The sequence below is a fragment of the Lacerta agilis genome, chromosome 1 (assembly GCF_009819535.1).
Source record: "Lacerta agilis isolate rLacAgi1 chromosome 1, rLacAgi1.pri, whole genome shotgun sequence".
NCBI classification, from domain to species: Eukaryota; Metazoa; Chordata; class Lepidosauria; order Squamata; family Lacertidae; genus Lacerta; species Lacerta agilis.
The window spans coordinates 21726018-21745832 of record NC_046312.1 but is presented as its reverse complement, the minus strand read 5'-3'; the positions used below and the strand labels follow the sequence as shown (position 1 = coordinate 21745832).

The following is a 19815-nucleotide window of genomic DNA, read 5'->3' as shown; positions in this document are numbered from 1 at the left end:
CTACTATGGAATAAATCACATCCAATATTTCAATTGAACTAGATATTCCATCTTACCCTTTCTATCTCCTGGAGGTACAGAAGGGCTATATCCCCAGCCTTCTCATAGCACATAATAATTTCTTGTTCACGATCTGCATGGAGGTTACTTGTTGAAGAGGAAATTGGCAACTTTTCTAGACAAAGACCTAAAAATAAAATATATTTCAATGAAAATAAAATAATCAGGTGCTAAGGCAGTCTGTTTTCACTAGCCAAGCAGAGAAACCAATACAATAGTTAATTGTGCAGTGCTGCCCTTGTAAACTGCTGCACCTAACAGAAAAACCAGGGGTATATCTGATTTGAGAAAATCCATGGATAAAGCAAAGCGTTCTTCCCTCCTGCCTCTGCCTTTTCCAGACTGTGGCAGACCTGCTGTTTAGAAAACTAAATTAACTTCTGTGCATGTAGTTTATTGGATGATAGTCCAAAATGTATGACTACATATGTAATAGTATCCATTATATATTTTGGAAGGTGGTTTCCCTGTTCACTATGCATTTGGACACCTCTAAGGAAACCCTTACCAAATTTTGCATGACGGTTCCTGAGATCAAGGAGCAGGTTTTTGTCTATGTTCAGGTGGTGGTCTCCACCTTTCAAGACTGACCTGATTTTTTGCTTTCTTAGAATTCCCAAGCCACGCTAGGTACAAGGCTGCTAGTAGGTACGATTTTTTCTGATAGAGGTACATTATTCTATACTTACTGAATTCAGGGAGGAAGATGCAACACTGGATGGCTTCATAAACAACAAACTGTAAAACTGAATTCCTTACTCCTTATTAATTTAATAAAAGAAGGCTTCAGTGCTTAATAGGCTAACATTTGTTTCTGGTAATAAAATAAGCGTTTTTAAATCTATCATAGCAGCGCTAAGAGGTAAGAAATTAGAAATGACGGGAAACTCAGTAAAATTTGTTCTCATCGTATTTGGACAGGAAAGTAAAGTGGAGTAAAAGGCCAACGGCCTCTTAAGGCCGAGAGACAGATGGACGGAGGTTTCTCCAAGTGTGCAATCATCATGGTTTACAGGCAGCAGTGGAAAGGCTGGAGGGGGGAGCACAGGAGCAGCAAAGGGGAGTCTGCGGCACTTGCAAGGCTGCAACAGATGCTTATTTCTTAATGTGTAATGTGGGTCTCTAGAGAGGGCATAGGCAGCTCCTAGGAGCAACACAAGTGAAGAGAGCTGCCCTCATCCTATTTGACCAGTGCCAAGCTATCACTGGGCATCAATCCATACCAGTGTTGCCCAGACGCATTAGGGAAGTGCCTGTCAATTACCGGTAATAAGGCCCTATTTGACAATATTTTGGTTCCCTGTGACCCCTTATTAAGCAGCAAGTTTTCCCAGAAACCTCCCTCATTGCCAATACCTCATTTTGCTTGTTGCAAGTACAGCTGTACCTTGGAAGTTGAACAGAATCCGTTCTGGAAGTCTGTTCCACTTCCAAAGCGTTCGACTTCCAAAGCGCGGCTTCTGATTGGCTGCAGGAAGTTCCTGCAGCCAATTGGAAGGCGCGGAAGCCCCGTTGGACATTCGGCTTTCAAAAGAACATTCGAAAACCGGAACAGTCACTTCTGGGTTTCGATCGTTCGGAAGCCAAAACGTTCGAGAACTAGGCTGTTCAAAACCCAAGGTCCAACTGTTAAGGGAGAGTAGGTTTTCAAAACAACTTTGCAACATTAACTTGTCTGCAAAAATCTACTCATTTCACTCAAGCCAAACAATCCTTTCGTACGGTGACATTTTCCTTAATCTTTTTCCTAGATCAGAGACATTTTTAAAAGCATTAAAATTAATTTTAACATCTATCCATCCCTTCAAATTCGAATTCTATTAAGCCTATCAGGAATCCCACACTCCTACCATGCTAGGCAGCAAAATCTCTTCACTGCTATATGACTAGCAGTTGGACTGAACTGTGCAGGGCATGCAAACGCTCAGATTAATTTTAGAAATTATTTAGAATCAGTTGTCAATGCTACCACTGAGTCTGCTCTCTCTGAAGAAAAACAAACCGCATAGATGGCAAATGTTTGCTCTTCCAGACAAAAGAAGCAATTCCAAATGCATCAGGGCATGAAAAATTCTATACCCCAATGCACAGAATCTGCTGTGTTCTCAAAACAATGACCCAGCTTTCTGTTATGCACGCACACTGCAGAACATATCTTGACGCTGAGGCAACACTGCCACCTATAGAAACTACACCAGTATTGCACGGGGGAAAATGACCCAAACCTATCCTTGCCCTTTTTAATTTCTAGATGCTGTTCATAATGATAAAGTACATCAGCATGAAAATAGAAGGAAGATACTTTTGTAGGAGGGAACATCAAGACATATTCCAAAAATGAGTTATCTGAAATCAACATCCCTGACAGGATGGCTGCAGGAAGCCTTGAAAATGTACTCTGATTCAATGTTTTTGCTGGGAATCTGGGGTATATTCCAAAATCACAGATGAAGGTTTGATTAGACAACCTACTCCTGCAAACATTCCACTCTTGTCTATTCCTAGACTATAAATAATGGCCCCAAGCACACAAAGAAAAGCCATACATATCATATTATACCATGCCTTACCATAAATACCAATAATTTGCTATGATGCAATTGTAATTAGAGCTGTTTATTTCCATAACCTGCTTGCAGAAGGTAGCTACAACTGATTTTCTGGGATTCTACATTCCACCCCCATTTAATGGGACCCTTCATCCTTGGAAGAGACCTTTCAAGGGGGCAGGAAAGTCAGCTCCCACCAGGCCCCTTCAGTGCACTATTTCCTGGATCAAACCCATATTAATCAATGTCTTTAAAGAACAACAAAATAATAATAATAATAATAATAATAATAATAATAATAATAATAATAATGTTTCATTATTTATACCCCACCCAACTGGCTGGGTTACCCCAGCCACTCTGGGTGGCTTCCAACACTTATAAAAACATAATAAAAGTTCAAACATTAAAAACTTCCTGATATAGGGCCGCCTGAATTTGAGTTCCTTTGCTGAAACATTGTGGAAGAAAAGCATGTATCTAATTCAATGAGTTTTCACCTTGTAATTTTAGTTAATTTAAACTAAATTAAGCATAATATTCCTCAAAAGTATTCCTGGGTCTGTTCCATCAATAAACATGATCAAAATAACTGCTTGTAAATGACATCTACTTGCGTGAATAGTGTAAAGTCAGAACCACAGATTCACACTAGATTGTGCCTCCTCTTCTGTGAGATGGAAAAACCAAACGTTGCAATGTACTAGTTTGGGGGAAGAGAAGGCGTGATCTGGTGCAAACCTATGGCTCCAGGATGATGATCACACAAGTTACAGCTTAGTTGGATGGATGGTTGGTTGGTTGGTTGTTGGAACCAACCGTGGTGCCTTTTGAATTAACAGGTTAACACACTGAGAGTGGGACACATAGTGGAACCTCTACTTACGGACATAATCCATTCCGGAGCTCCATCCGCTGGTCGAAACAGGATGCTAGAAGAGACATCTTGTGCGCGTGCGCATTTGGTGGTAGCGCACTTCTGTGTATGCGCAGACGGTGGCAGCCGCTTCTGTGCATGCACAGATGGCAGAAGCCGCTTCCGTGCATGCACGAATCGCGGCAAACCCAGTGTTTACTTCCGGGTTTGCCACGGATGCAACTTGGAACATCCGTGAGACGAGGCGTATGTAAGTCAAGGTTCCACTGTACTTTGACCAAGCTGTGTATGCATAAATTTGAATTGCTAGGCTTCTTATCTCTGCTATTTGCAAAGAATCATGCTTCTTCCTATGCAGCCAAAATGTTAACAGGAACAAGCATCATCAAGTTTCAATTTGGTCACATGTGCAATGTATTTTATTTGAAGATGATGCGGCGGGGGGGGGGGAATCACAGAAGAACTGAAAGTCATCTTACCTTTGGTAGAATATGCTTCGGCTATCATCCTCAGCCGATAAGGAGGTACAGCTACTAGCTGCAAGCCATCGAGACCCACTCTCGCATATATGTTAAGGGCTTCTTTGTAATCACCTTCCATATAGTTTGATTTGGCCATAACCAAGTTGGCTTCTTGTAAGAACTCTGACTGGAGGAAAGAAATTGCATATATTTACTCCAAGAAAACACAGCATTATCTGCATTCTTACCTTGTCCAAACACTCAATCTAGTATTGTGTATAGTTTTATATTATAAAGATGAGGAATTGTTGCAACTGAAAACACGGGAAACAACTACACTCATGAAATTTATTTTTAACACAGTCGCAAAAACATCCTGGATAACATTTCACCTTGCAGCAAAAATGCAGCTGTGAAAATTGCATAACCGAAATAAAAATACCAAACAAGAGGAAGAAACATGAAGAAGAGTTTGGATTTGATATCCCGCTTTTCACTACCCGAAGGAGTCTCAAAGCGGCTAACATTCTCCTTTCCCTTCCTCCCCCACAACAAACACTCTGTGAGGTGAGTGGGGCTGAGAGACTTCAGAGAAGTGTGACTAGCCCAAGGTCACCCAGCAGCTGCATGTGGAGGAGCGGAGACACGAACCCGGTTCCCCAGATTACGAGTCTACCGCTCTTAACCACTACACCACACTGAACTAATAAGCTTTTTCAAAATACCAGCTAAATAGCACTTTTAGGCCCTGTTCCAGTGTATAGAGATGGGATTGCACATGCAGATTGCCTTGGAAATCAAATCCTGCACATGCAAGAATCCAAGCTGCAAGTGTGACAAACCACGGCTGGGGACACACTGATTCGATGTGCAGTATCCAGCTTTTATCTGGAAAGGAAGGAGGCAGAGAAACTGAGTACAGCCCAGTTTCTGCCACATGCAACAGTCTGTGAACTGCACTGTTAATGTACAAAGTGTTTTAAAATTATTGCCCATCTGCACAGCAGCCCTTCTAGACTGGACATGAGCTTTTTTTTATTTTCAAGTGTCCCTCCGCAAATAGAATACTCGGATCCACCAGAAGCTTACATCAGAGCAGAATGGGGAGGGCACAGATTTTTTTTTTACTATTCCCTCTCCCCACTGCCCAGCACCACCCATGCTGTTCCTCCAACACTTATGGTGCAGATTTGGGGGGTTGGCAGCTACATGAAGGACGAGGAACCACCAAACATCAGGTTTCTCCATGTTCCACTGACAGAACCCTCCATTGAAGGACAGAGACTTCCACCAGCAGAGCGACAACAATGGATACAACCCACCATTTTCCCTATGTGAAACTAAAACCAAGATCTAAGGAAGTTCATGGAATTTAATAATAACACCCATTTGAACCTAATGCCCAGTTCTCCTAATAAAACTGGTCCCTCCATAGGTTTAATTGAGTAGCATGAATGCTAAATTAAGGATTCTACATTTCCATCCAAAATGTTGCTGCTTAACGAAGCCACCACCAGGTGATTTGGGAACAAAATAAGTTCACCCATCATTGTTCCTTTATAGGAGAATGGGAAGAGATTGCACCACTGCTTAGGCCCGATGATGCCAGCCATTAAGAATCAACCCAGCTCCTTTCTGCACAGCCCAGCCCTTTATCTGCATAGCCCCATCCTGGGTTTTATTCCTTTGTCCATTAGTGTGCCACAACACTGGGGGTGGGTGGGGGAATGCTGGGAATTTGCTGTTAGATTGCTGGATGAAACCATAGTAAAATTTAACAAATGACCATTAAAGGTAAAGGGAACCCTGACCGTTAAGTCCAGTCGCGGACGACTCTGGGGTTGCAGCACTCATCTCACTCTATAGGCCAAGGAAGCCGGCGTTTGTCCACAGACAGCTTCCGGGTCTTGTGGCCAGCATGACTAAGTCACTTCTGGCGAACCAGAGCAGCGCACGGAAACGCCGTTTACCTTCCCACCGGAGCAGTACCTATTTATCTACTTGCACTTTGACGTGCTTTCGAACTGCTAGGTTGGCAGGAGCAGGGACCGAGCAACGGGAGCTCACCCCATTGCAGGGATCCGAACCGCCAACCTTGTGATCGGCAAGCCCTATGCTCTGTGGTTTAGACCACAGCGCCACCTGCATCCATCAGATACGCTGATGATGCAACCTTGATGGCAGAAAGTGAGGAGGAATTAAAGAACCTTTTAATGAGGGTGAAAGAGGAGAGCGCAAAATATGGTCTGAAGCTCAACATTAAAAAATCTAAGACCATGGCCACTGGTCCCATCACCTCCTGGCAAATAGAAGGGGAAGAAATGGAGGCAGTGAGAGATTTCACTTTCTTGGGTTCCATGATCACCCACAGATGGTGACAGCAGTCACGAAATTAGAAGACGCCTGCTTCTTGGGAGAAAAGCAATGACAAACCTAGACAGCATCTTAAAAACAAAGACATCACCTTGCCGACAAAGGTCCGTATAGTTAAAGCTATGGTTTTCCCAGTAGTAATGTACGGAAGTGAGAGCTGGACCATCAAGAAGGCTGATCGCTGAAGAATTGATGCTTTTGAATTATGGTGCTGGAGGAGACTCTTGAGAGTCCCATGGACTGCAAGAAGATCAAACCTATCCATTCTTAAAGAAATCAGCCCTGAGTGCTCACAAGAAGGACAGATCCTGAAGTTGAGGCTCCAGTACTTTGGCCACCTCATGAGAAGAGAAGACTCCCTAGAAAAGACCCCGATGTTGCGAAAGATGGAGGGCACAAGGAGAAGGGGACGACAGAGGATGAGATGGTTGGACAGTGTTCTCGAAGCTACTAACATGAGTTTGGCCAAACTGCGAGAGGCAGTGAAGGATAGGCGTGCCTGGCGTGCTCTGGTCCATGGGGTCACGAAGAGTCGGACACGACTGAACGACTGAACAACAACAACCTACTGTAAACAATTCTAAAGCGAAATGAAGCCGGATGGGCAGAGCCATCATCATGATTGCTCCCCCTCCATCCTCAGACAGCCCAAAAAGGAGCCCCTAGCAATGAACTGAGCCAGCCAACAGGTGGAGCTCAATTCTTGTAGCAAATACAACCACACACGGGTGAGAGCACACAACTGCACCTATCAGATGGCATAGGCAGTGGCAGCAAGAAAGCCTACTTTGCTGCATCATCAGTGAACCACCCAGCGGAGCCTTTTTGAGCGGTGAATGGGCTACTGAAGTCCAAGCAGAAACAGCTAGTCACCCAATAGCCTTCAGCGACTTATTTGTAAAGCACTTTGAGGTGTCAGGTTCGTATGCATTTGGAACTCAACGCCACAATTGCTGCCAGTCCAGCGGAAGTTACTAAATCACCTTGTTGTCATATTTTGTGGGATCGGTTTGTTACAGTGACCCAAGGATGTGGACGGGGTGCTTGCAGGGGTCAGGCAAGCCATGCACTCTCCTGATCCTTGCACAACATCTCTCCTGATCCTTGAGATTCAGTAGAAAGGGACAGGCCATGTGGGTCCAGGAAGTGGTTAATTAATGCCTCATCGTTGTGCGGCGGGTTAACCGAAGGTTTGTGGTTTAAGACATTTTAAGGATTGTGTACACTATTCGGAGCTCCCAGCTGGGAAGAAGGGCAGTATGGTAATAAGAATATAGGAAAGATGTCCACCTCGCAAAATCCAAACACAGCAATGGAAAATTATTTCACAAACCTGATTCCAAAAACTCGATGAAGACTTTATACGTTTACTCAAAAATTCCCAGATACTGTTTTAGAAGTAGCAAGTACCTTTAGGTTTCCTCGGTCAAGGGCTGCAGTGAGGTGCTTCCTGACTTCAATTAACTTTGGCCGGGGACCGCAGGGGGTTGCACCCTGCTTAAGAGGGTTCTCCTTCAGAAAAAGTTCCAGCTTGGATTCGCCAAGGAGGAGCTCTGCCATGTCATCTATGGAGAGAGAGAAGATCATTAAGCAGATCAATGGTCTTGCACATGCTGCTAACACCAGACGCCGATCATAAGAGGACACAGAAAGCCTACAGCCATGTTTGTGAAATACAGTGGCAGAAATGATTTTCAAGAGAGTAAAAAAATAAAAAATGTTTTCATTCCCATAGCTTCTCTTGCAGCACAAAACACTTCTTTGAACAGAGTTCTTGACTCATAGTCCAGAAGGAATGTTGCATGTTACGTATGCGCAGTGGTAGCTCACTAGCCCTTATAGAACAGGAAAAGATTACTAATTAATTAATCAGTTAATTAAATGTGGATACTGCCCTATACCCACAGGTCTCAGGGTGATTCACAGGATAAAATCATAATATAAAAACACAGAATACATAATCAAAATGAAAACAACAACAACCCAGTAACTCCCCCCCCCCATACACACATTTTAAAAGGGCATTGAATGTCAGTCAACCAAAGGTCTGGTTAAAGAGGAACATTTTTGCAAAACTAGATGGAACTAGATGGAGAGCTCAAGGGTAGAGGTGACAATTAACGTGCTGTTTCCCAATGCCAAATTGCCTCTTCACAAGCATCTACACAAACATTTAGAGAATTTCATGGTTTCTTCCCTGCAGTGAAAAACGTGGCAGGGGCAGAGGGGGGTAGGCACTGCAACACAGCAAGAGGGGAAATGCCACTCTCCCCTCTCTGCTCTCACTATATATAAGGGTCCCTCTCACTATATATAAGGGTCTGGTGACTTCTGTTTCAGTGTATCTGAAGAAGTGTGCATGCACACGAAAGCTCATACCAAGAACAAACTTAGTTGGTCTCTAAGGTGCTACTGGAAGGATTTTTTTTATTTTTTATTTTGTTTTGCTCTCTGCTCTTGTGTCTCTCCCCTAGGAGTGGCTTTTCCTGTTCCTTAAAAAGGATGTCAGGGTAACAGTAGTTCTATATTTAATGCGCCATTTGGACTGAAGAAACCTTGTAAAATGCATTTTCATGGGCGAAGAGGGTCATGCACTTACTTCAGTTCTCTTCTTCCCTCCTAACTTCATATATCTTCTACACTTTTTTACGCGCCCATCAACTGCCAAGTTACAACTGTGTACTTTTGCAGCAGAGGACCACACAGCACTGTGACCAACAGCTTGCACAGCTCATATTGATTTAACGTATTTAGGCTCCTAAAAAAAAATCCACAGACAAGCACTGATATCTGAATTTGTTTGCCCTCCTCCTCATGCTTTTCCCCACAGGATTGCATCTATTAGATCAAGAGCCTTTGGGCAGGTATTGTCTTATCCTTTAAAATCTCTGCATTGCATTTAAGTAAATTTCGGATGCTTTATACAGTGACACATAATTGCTGTACAACAACTTTCAGAATTAGGCATGCATAACAGAATTATTTATATATGCAAATTAGAATAGGGCATGCATAACTATATGTATGTCAAATTTGCTTGCTATACCAGTAGCGTTGTTCTAAGTATATTTGTTCTAGAGGTTTTAAGTTTCTAGACAGAAAGAAACTCAGAAATGTATTTGATTTGAGTCATCTTTGACCAGCATACAAACAATATTGGTTACCGTAACTGTCTGTAACCACACACAGATGACAGACACTTTGAGAACTTCAACTGTCTACTGCGTGAACGTTCACTTAATGAAAACTGTAATACCAAAAGGATTTATGCCCATGTCTACTTGCCAGGAATCTGGGAGAGGCACATTCAGCAAACTCCAATCTGATTTGTGGGTAAACAAAACCATAAATCCATCTTGTTAACAGTGTGCATCATAGCCCTAAGACATTCTGCTATGCAATAATTACCAAAGTAACGGGAACTGCTGTTCATTTATTACTGAAGGAAGGAGTGTTCTACAGCTTTTGTAAACATAGTTGATATCTCACTCTGGCCCATAAGCCATAGTTATAATTTCTAATAACTGCTTTGCCCAAGCAGAAATTATTAGCATGAAGAACACGATGTTCGGCTCTAAGAATGAGTTGGGGAGCTACTGGCATAAGTTTGGAAATCAATCATTCCGATAGTTAGGGCCCCAAGAGCCATAGCTAAGTGTAAATTTAATCTAACAGCTGCTTCTCCTTTGCAAAGGGCCTTCAGGAGGGAGAAGATTTGCAGTGGTTGGAGGCAGGAAGCTTGATCCTGCTGGCCCATTTGTCCATCAAATTCACTTTTCCACAAATGCACTGACTTATATTTACTCTGCAAACAGGTGCCTTATCCAAAGGAGAAAAGCAAAGTTTCAGGCGAAAGGATTAATTCCCCCACTAGTAGTGGGCCACAACAAAAGTCAGGCTATCATTACATGCAGCTACAGTTGTAAATGTTTACTTTGGACCCTAGACAGTTTGAAAACCAAATCCACTTTGAGACAAAAGGAACTGATTTCCCAGTTTGGTGTAGTGGTTAAGAGCGACAGACTCGTAATCTGGGGAACCGGGTTCATGTCTGCACTCCTCCACATGCAGCTGCTGGGTGACCTTGGGCTAGTCACACTTCTTTGAAGTCTCTCAGCCCCACTCACCTCACAGAGTGTTTGTTGTGGGGGAGGAAGGGAAAGGAGAATGTTAGCCGCTTTGAGACTCCTTCGGGTAGTGAAAAGCGGGATATCAAATCCAAACTCTTCTTCTTCTTCTTACTAACTCTTAGCATTTCTAGGTTGTTGTTTTTTAAGTCTACATTCCAGGCTGTGCACAGCCAAGAGCTTTATAGAGATTTAGAGGAAGATTGTAGAGCCGTCTTTCCTACACATATTTATGTGGCCTCTGGTCAATCCTGTTTTGCAATTGAAACTGCACCCTAGTAAAGCTGTGCTAAGCCCCCTGACGACCAAGCAGGGCTGTTGCAAGAAATATGATTGTGGCCTATTGAATAGTACTTTTAATGACCAATTTGCTCCCCCACAAAAAATAAATATAAATCCCTGTATCACTTTGTAACTGTTTGAGGCCAAGCTGAACTACAGTCATACCTCGGAAGCCGAACAAAGTCCGTTCCAGAAGCCCGTTTGACTTCCAAAATTTTCGGAAAACAAGGTGCAGCTTCCAAATGGCTGCAGGAAGCTCATGCAGCCAATTGGAAACCGTGGTACCCATGTCGGATGTTCAGGTTCCAAAGAACGTTCGCAAACCACAACACTCACTTCCGGGTTTGCGGCGTTCAGGAGCCAAAACAAAATAAAAAATTCTTTCCAGTAGCACCTTAGAGACCAACTAAGTTTGTTCTTGGTATGAGCTTTCGTATGAGCTTTCCAAAACGTTTGACTTGCAAGGCGTTCGACTTTCGAGGTACAACTGTATTTGCATCTGCCATGAAAATTTCCCCTCCTTCCAGCACTTATTTAGATAAGCAAAGGTGCAAAAATTATCACAATGTGCCTTCCTCCTCAAGCCCCATTCAAAGAGAGGGTAATGCTTCTAGCTTTGACTCTGTGATGTCATTTGAATGAATCTGACTGGCTAGCAGCATGATGTCATTGCACTTGCAATGTAATCCTCAATTGGCTAGGATAATTTAAGTAGAAGAAATCAGAGCTCAAGGAACAGTAAAGAGATGAAAGACTGGGACTATGAACAGGATGGAAATAAAGTAGCTTTGGGAGGTTTTTAGTACAGTGGTACCTCTGGTTGTGGACGGGATCTGTTCTGGAGGTCCGGTTGGATCCCGAGGTTTCCGCAACCTGAGGACCGCTTCTGCGCATGTGCAGACCACTCGTCTACCACTTCTGCGCATGCGCACACGGCAAAACCAGGTAAAATACTTCTGGGTTTGGCGCATGCGCATCCCGAAGTTTACGTAACCAGAGGGTTACGTAAATGGAGGTACGACTTATTATTCATACTAGATCAGTGGTTCCCAATTGGTGGTCTGTGGACTCCAGGGAGTCTGAAAAAGTGAATCCGCTGTACTTAGCTATTTGGGAACCACTGTACTAGATGATAAACTGTAAGCACCTAAAAGTAACCAGTAGAGAGAGAGAATTATTAACCTGGAACAACCAATGAAACTTGTTTCACGTGATCATGGTATAAAGGCCATTCTTGGACACCACCTTACCATATACTGGAAGCTCGAAACACCATAAATAATCTTCCAAACAGTGATTGCCAAAGAGTGAAGTCAAGAATTAATGAGCCAGGGAAACCAGCAGCTGGTTGTTACAGCGCATGCAGTTAAAGACTGACAAAATGTCTATCGAGGTTTCATACTTTACTTAACTTTAAAAAAAAGTTCTTAACCCACTGTTGATTTTGAATAGCTTGGAAGTGGCCAATTTCCGTGTATACTGAATTAGATAACTAGAAAAATCCGCAATCAAATATTTATAGAACAGCATAAGGAGTTGATTGTTTAGTTGCACAAGAAAGCCAGCAAGTACAGAAGGCTACCAATACTGATTGCATCACTTGAGAAGGTTAACAAATTGCCACGTCTCAAGCTTTAGCACTGCTCAAAAAATGCATGTGGCATTAACAGGGGGAAATGTGTCTATACCAGCAGCGGCATTTTCTCCCTACATATTACATGACTACTGTATATGGAAACCACATTGCTGCCCCCTCCCTTCCTGGTCAAGTGAGGTTTCCTGACACTGCATACTCTGAAGAGCAGCAAAAACACTTAAAGATATCCACTCTGAGAAGACAACAGCAATGAGGAAAACAAGTCCTGTAACAGTATTAAGTAAAGGAAAACAGGATATGTTCAACACCATAGAATGGCTATACTGCACTAGAGAAATTGCAGTTACAGGTAGGTAGTCGTGTTGGTCTGCCATAGTCAAAACAAAATAAAAAAATAAAAAAATCCTTCCAGTAGCACCTTAGAGACCAACTAAGTTTGTTCTTGGTATGAGCTTTCGTGTGCATGCACACTTCTTCAGATACACTGAAACAGAAGTCACCAGACCCTTATATATAGTGAGAGGGTGGGGAGGGGTATTACTCAGAAGGGTGGTAGAAATGGGTGATTGGCTGATGGGTGTGGAAAGACATAAGCCTTCTCCCTTGTCTGTCTGTCTGTCTGTCTCCCCCCTCCCACTGCCCCCCACCGCAGGATATTATTCGGCATTGCTGAATAGCCCTAACATCTATTGTCAAGGCTATTGAAATCTATTGTTTCTTGATAATTATACAAATCAAGAAGAGGTCTTTTTCAGTATGTTAGGGATATGAGCAGCAGCATTCACCTTAATGTTGTGTAGTTCTTATTTACCAGGAAGCAAAATTGGTAAGAATTTCCTTCCTTTGCTGCTTAGCTGTTGCCATAACCTTCTGTGAGATTCCTGTTTCTTTTTGCTAAGTAGCATTATGAAGCAGTTATGCAGATCTCTTAGCAACTAATCTCATAAGTAGACTGCCCTAAAGTGGTTGTGTTTTTTGTGTGCATGATAAAAAACACGGATTTGTTCTGTTTTCTTGACCCTGCCTCTCTCTGGTTCAATTATATTCAAGTAATCAGAATTGCAGGCAGTTATTCAATAACTCCTATGCACTGGAGCACTGGTGCAAATTGCTTACTTCAGTTTCCAGCCATGCCTCTCCCTTAGAGTGAACTGCAACTCATTACCAAAACTGCTGAATTGCAACTCATTGTTGTTCAGTCGTGTCCGACTCTTCGTAACCCCATGGACCAATCACAGGTCCTTAACAAACATGTGGCATCCTTTTTAAAACACTGGTTTGTTGCAAATGTGCTTTCCATTGGGGGGGGGGAGTGAAGCAGCCCTCCTACTCTAGTACTTGTTTCATTTCTTCCAGCAATCCAACAAAACCATTTCTCTGACAGCTTCTCAGTCCTAAGAGTTCAGCACCTTCCAGATTTAAACTTCACCCTATGGTCCAAAACTCTTTGATATAAGTAAATATATTATATTTCTTAGCTTAACACCTACAAGCAAATTCTGCTGGTATGGTATGTACTCTCAAATAAATATATTTATCACATTGCTTTTTAATCCGTGATAGCCACTGGCAGCAACAACACACCCCATTCTTTAATCGTAGTACACTCTCATCACCATATCCCGGTATCATGCTTTCCCTTACTCCAAAACATAAATAGAGAAGCTTACTTAAAAGAATGCCTGGAGGGATATCGTGACTAAACGGACAGCAGTACTGGAATACCACAGAGTGCTTTGCTACAAGAGAAGTGTGGTATCTCAAATATCCTCTAAAAGCCTCTAAAGCCATTGGTATGAGAATCACTGTTGATGGAAAAGCTCTCAATACCCCTCTGCAGATAGCACTGCTAATAAACACAACCCTGGAATGCTTCACTAAACCAAAGCACACTGGAACTCAAAATATCAAATGCACACAATCAATGAAGATAGGTTTAATGACATATTCGTATCCTCTTATCTTGTCAGCACACTTTGTGTTTTTGGCTTTTTAAACAGTTATCAGACTTGTTTACAAGAAATAAAAGAGCTAGTTGGGGAGGGAGTAACATGTAGATATGAAGATGTAAAAAAAAATGTGATCAAAACGCTATGAAACCTCATTCAAGCCTTCCTCCTTTTGGGGCAGAAAACTGCTTCCTTCTACACAGAGATTCCTAAATTCTATCCTATAATCCAGCAAGATACCACCACTCAGAGCACAACTACCGTGTTTCCCCGAAAATAAGACATACCCATAAAATAAGCCGTAGCAGGATTTCTAAGCATTTGCACGATATAAGCCACACCCCAAAAATAAGAAATGGTGATAGTCATGGCTATGCAGCGTACTGACACAGAGTGGTTAAGAAGACGAGCAGCAACTGACGTAATAAAAGTAAGACATCCCCTGAAAATAAGCCATAGTGTGTCTTCTTGAGGAAAAATAAATATAAGACGGTGTCTTATTTTCGGGAAAACACGATATAACCTGCAATTGAAATCTTCAGTAGTAACTACTGTACTTCTTGGTTGGTGGCAAGTGTGTAGGACCTCGTGAGTGCACATGTGAAAAGACCAACACAGCTTTAGTAAAGCTTGTTAGGTTGCTTCCAAATGACCAGTTTATTGGACATTAATCCAGATTATTTGCACATATTTGCAGGAAGGTTAGATAACAATGACTATTTAGTTGTTCATTCATTCCAATTTGTTTGTTAAGGTTATATTAAGTTATCCCATTCATTCCAGTGTCGTAACCCCAATCACTTTCCTTATCACAAAAAGTCTGATTTGGGGGGAGTGATGCAATTTGAATTAGCCAGTACATGACTGAAGGCCAACCAAAAATAGTGACAATCTGGAATTTTAAATAATCATGTTAACATAGGTTTGTGTTTCAACTGAAGTGATAGCTGCAAGTGTTTCTTTCCGCACTAATATTATTTTTATAGCTTGCAGCTGCCCACTACAAATTATTCATTTCAGTAAAACTTATTTCCAAGTATGTACATATAACATTAGAGCCTGTCTGATCCAAATATGCTTATTCAAAAGCAAGTTCCACTTTACTGAATGCATTTTACTTCCCAGTTAATTGTATGAGCTTGCAACCTAAGTCTGCTAAACAAAACACGTGGACTGGGAAGTAAATCCCACTGGAAAAAGTGGGACTTACTTCTTCATAAACATGCTTAAGGTTCTTCTTTAAAAGTTGTTCCTTCTTATTTTATTTATTATTTATTAAGAATTTTATATAGCTCCTTTTCAAGAATCCCAGGGTTCCCTGTAATGCATTTTGAAAGACACTGTACAGTACTAAAAACTGAAAGTACTACACCACAAATGTTCACAGTAGCTAATGACCACCTTGCAATTTATAACAGAAAATGCTACATTAATATAGAGGATTTTTTTTAAATTAAAAAAATGTTATTTTCAGGACTTACAATTACATATAGCAACATACTCTTAACCATAAGGCTGACAAACTGTGCAACTGACCAGTCTAATATTGTCAAATATTCCAAAAATGCCACTGTGTAGATGGCAGCTTACTTGTAAAAATGTCATTATGGTGAAATTAATCGTTATGGCAGCAATCATGGGCAAGCCTAGAAGCATCACACAACTTCTCAGATTAGCTCCCTGATGTAACTACAGGTACATAGTCGCCTTTGACTGGACTTAACCGTCCATGGGTCCTTTATCTTTTACCTTTTTACACACATCCTTATGTGCATCCCACTTGTGCACAACTGCATTTATGCAGGTCACTGCAAAATGAATGAATGAATAGGCCTTTCCTTACTTGGGGCTACTGCCCTGAAGTTGCTCAAGAGAGGGAAGGTGTCCTTTGATTGACCAGCAGTGCAGGGCAGGAGGTGCCGTCTCCCCATCTCCGCTGCGCATCAACACCCCCATTTTGGCACCAGCCAGCCAATGCCACATGTAGTGGCTCCCCGTAGGCAGGCAGGCAGGCTCAGGACAGGTTTAGCAGTGGCCCCAAGCGATTTCCAGGACGAGTCTCTCTCTTTCTTTCTTTCTTTCTTTCTTTCTCTCTCTCTCTCCTCACACACCCTCCCTATTATAGTGAGGAGCTCCACACTTTAAGCTATTTCACTTATGTACGTGGGGGCCTGGAACGTAAACCCTGTGTTAAGTGGGAGGACGCCTGTATAGGCATAACCAAACAGGAACACAGCTATAGGTCTAGTTCCAGGTAGGTAGCCGTGTTGGTCTGCCGTAGTTGAAACAAAATAAAAAATAAAAAAATTCCTTCCAGTAGCATCTTAGAGACCAATTAAGTTTGTTATTGATATCAGCTTTCGTGTGCATGCACATTGTGTATCTGAAGAAGTGTGCATGCACACGAAAGCTCATACCAATAACAAACTTAGTTGGTCTCTAAGGTGCTACTGGAAGGAACAGCTATAGGTGGCAATGGCCACGGCATAGTGAACAAAGGATGAGGCTGGAACCAGGGGGCAGTAGGCTGAAATCCTCACTCAGCCATGAAGAACATCAGACAGTGTTAGACCAGTCACCTTCCCAGCCTTAGTCAAAGCTACCTCACAGGGTTGTTGTCAGAATAAAAGGGCTCCATAAGGCATCATGAGCTCCTTGGAGGAGGGGCTGAATAAACATGAAATAATCATTACTGTTTTACAACAGCTCTCTCTCTTTTGTAAGAAGCTTAAGTATGAAACCTGTTGATAGTTACCATCTTTGTTGATCCCATACAAAGGTTTTTTTAAAAAATGCATGAGCAATATTGGACCAAATCTTTTTAGATTGATCAAATTCCAAATTCCAGTACCCTGCTCACAGAAAGACCATTTTACGCCATAGCTCAATGCATCAGAATTCCAGCAAGGGGTGTTCGGAAGGTTGGCGGTTCGAATCCGTGCGACAGTGGTGAGCTCCTGTTGCTTTGTCCCAGCTTCTGCCAACCTAACAGTTCAAAAGCACACCAGCGCAAGTAGATAAATAGGTACTGCTGCGGCAGGAAGGTAAACGGCGTTTCCGTGCACTCTAGCACTCATCACAGTCCTCTGTATGCCAGAAGCGGTTTAGTCATGTTGGCCACATGACCCGGAAAGCTGTCTGTGGACAAACGTCAGCTCCCTCGGCCTGAAACGAGATGAGCGCTGCATCCCACAGTCACCTTTGACTGGACTTAACCATCCAGGGGTCCTTTACCTTAACCTTATGTTTCCACTTTTTATTAGTTAAAGCAAACATTACCCAACACATGAAAGAAGAACAGGTTTACCATTGTTTCCTCATGTTAAGTGAACAACTCATAACTTTCTTTTTATAGGCCCTGGAAGTACAACCTGTTAGGAGTTTTTGGTTGTTTTGCTTTCCCCCTACAACTCTTCAATGCATGTATTCCTATTCTAGGGCTCATAAATATCTGCGCCTATATAATTTTATTGTTCCTAAGTATGAACATTGTCAGATTGTCAATATTAGTTATACTCTATCAATATTGGTGATACTATGAGATCAACTTCTCAAACAGGGAAACCATTTAGAGGGCCAGTCAAAAGGAGCAGATCCAGCCACAATTTCTCAGTGTGGAGAATACTGAAATTAAGTAAATTGAAGCTAAGGCATGAGCAAACCTTGGTTTCTATGGAGTTGAACAAATAATGAGCCCAGGTTAACACATGACGCTAAAACAAACCATGGTTTAGCTCCTGGTAGTGCAGCAGTACCAAAACCAGGGGAGGAGTGAAGTGGCTGTGATTTCCTCCCAGCACACTTGCTCATTGATGCTATTGTTACTTGCTAAGCAAGCCACAGATTCTCAGGCCTCCCTGGAAGTCATTTTTGCTAATGCCAAATTATGGAGGCACTAATTCTGGTTAAGTGGCAGGAAACTCTACCTGGTGTTCAGATGAGACGCAAGCTCAAAAATCCTTAGCCAGAAGTCCTTAGACCTCTATTAGATAAAATCACACAGGTGCACACTATTTCAGCACCACCATCAAAGACCTGAAGGCATAAAAACTTATAAGCAACTCCTCGCATGTATGAAACAAACAAAACCAAAGCATTCTGCATCTGACCAAAACAAACAAACAAACCAGAACCATCAGTTCACACACCCTAACGCTGCTCTTCGGGGCTTAAATTTGAGGCTGGCCTAACACCATGCATTAACCGCAGGAAATTCCCTGCCAGTTTTCAACCCAAGATACTTCAGACTTTATGCCAGGAGACGATATTAAAGGAGAGAGAGATACCATAGAGCATGCACAGACTACCGACATCACTCTGCAGCATCAACATGCAAAAACACAAGGCACCTCAGGTGGCAGGGTCCCACCCCGCACCCCACTCAATTGAGCACCCAGAGCTTCATCTGTGGGGAAGAGTAGGACGTCGTCGTCGTCCCCTCCGACCTGGGAGCCTCTGCCCTCAGTGCCAGATCTGCGGGGGGCCGCTGGCGCTCATGTGGCCCGGCGGTGGCGGAGGACCGCATTCTGCACATGCCCAGAGGCGCCCCTCTTCTTGTTGTGCAACCGATTAAGGTGGTCTACCCACTGCCACGCGAGGGCACCCATCCCCTGACGCACCGCGGCTGCCTACATGGAGGGAAGCTCTGCCTCGACCGCCCCTGCGCCTTCCACCCTCGACGGAGGAGGAGCAGGTGGGTCGGGGGGTGGGGAGGTCCGGGCCCACAGCTTCCCTTCCCCACCTCCCCCCCCCCGCAGGGCCGCACCGTTCGCGATGAGCTTGGCCGACAGCTGCTTGACGAGCTCGGGGATCCTCTCCCACTGGCACTCGGAGCGGCACCTCTCGATCTCGGTTTCCAGCCGCGAACCCCCTTTCTTGGTGGCCATGGCGGCAGGGGGAGGCTGGGCGGCCCCTGGGCGCCGCGGGGGCCGGGCAGGGGTGGGGGCAGGGGGCGCAGCGGCGGCGGCGGCGGCGGCAGCAGCAGCAGCGGGCGCCTTTTCGGCGGCGGAACGAGCCCGGCTGCGGCCCCGGAACGGGAACCGGAGGGGGAACCGAGCGCCGCTCGCTGCAGCGCCACCTGCCGGGCGCTCGGAAGAACGAGGCGGGGGCGGCGCGGGCGGAGGAGGAGGAGCGGCGGCTCCTTGGGCGGGAAAAATGGGACGGGCGGGAGAAGAGCTCAGTCGCCACAGTTGCTCGCTGTGCTCGGCTCCCTCCTCCTTCAGGGCTAGGGGAGGCAACTAATATTGACCATCTGACGATGTTCATATTGAGAAGCAATAAAATTATATAGACACAGACATTTATAAGCCCTAGAATAGGAATACATGCATTGAAGAGTTGTAGGGGAAAAGCAAAACCTAAAAACAAACAACAGCTAATAATAACTGGATGCCTCGGTTCAATACATATCCTGCAGCATTTCTCAGATGAATGAATGAATGGTTTATTATTACTGCTAAACAGCCAGCATAGCATTTCTCAGATGAAAATAGGAACATCTTATTCTATTAATTATTATGAGTGCTTTTTTTCTTTAAAAA

General features: G+C 43.4%; 1 protein-coding gene across 5 annotated transcripts in view; it reads right to left on the bottom strand.

Annotated features, from left to right (window-relative positions):
• TTC7B (tetratricopeptide repeat domain 7B) overlaps positions 1-19220 on the bottom strand; it is a 102874-nt gene extending 83654 nt beyond the window's left edge. The window contains exons 1-4 of one of the 5 annotated variants that reach the window (XM_033141232.1): positions 19041-19220; positions 7731-7885; positions 3966-4134; positions 57-187 (exon numbers count right to left, since the gene is read on the bottom strand). In XM_033141232.1, coding sequence (XP_032997123.1) covers positions 57-187; positions 3966-4134; positions 7731-7885; positions 19041-19161 — 576 coding nt within the window. In that variant the 5' untranslated portion in view covers positions 19162-19220. The remainder of the gene's footprint in view (positions 1-56; positions 188-3965; positions 4135-7730; positions 7886-19040) is intronic. The other 4 variants (XM_033141195.1, XM_033141205.1, XM_033141214.1 and 1 more) reach the window with 4 other exon arrangements.
• Positions 19221-19815: the final 595 nt, after the last annotated feature.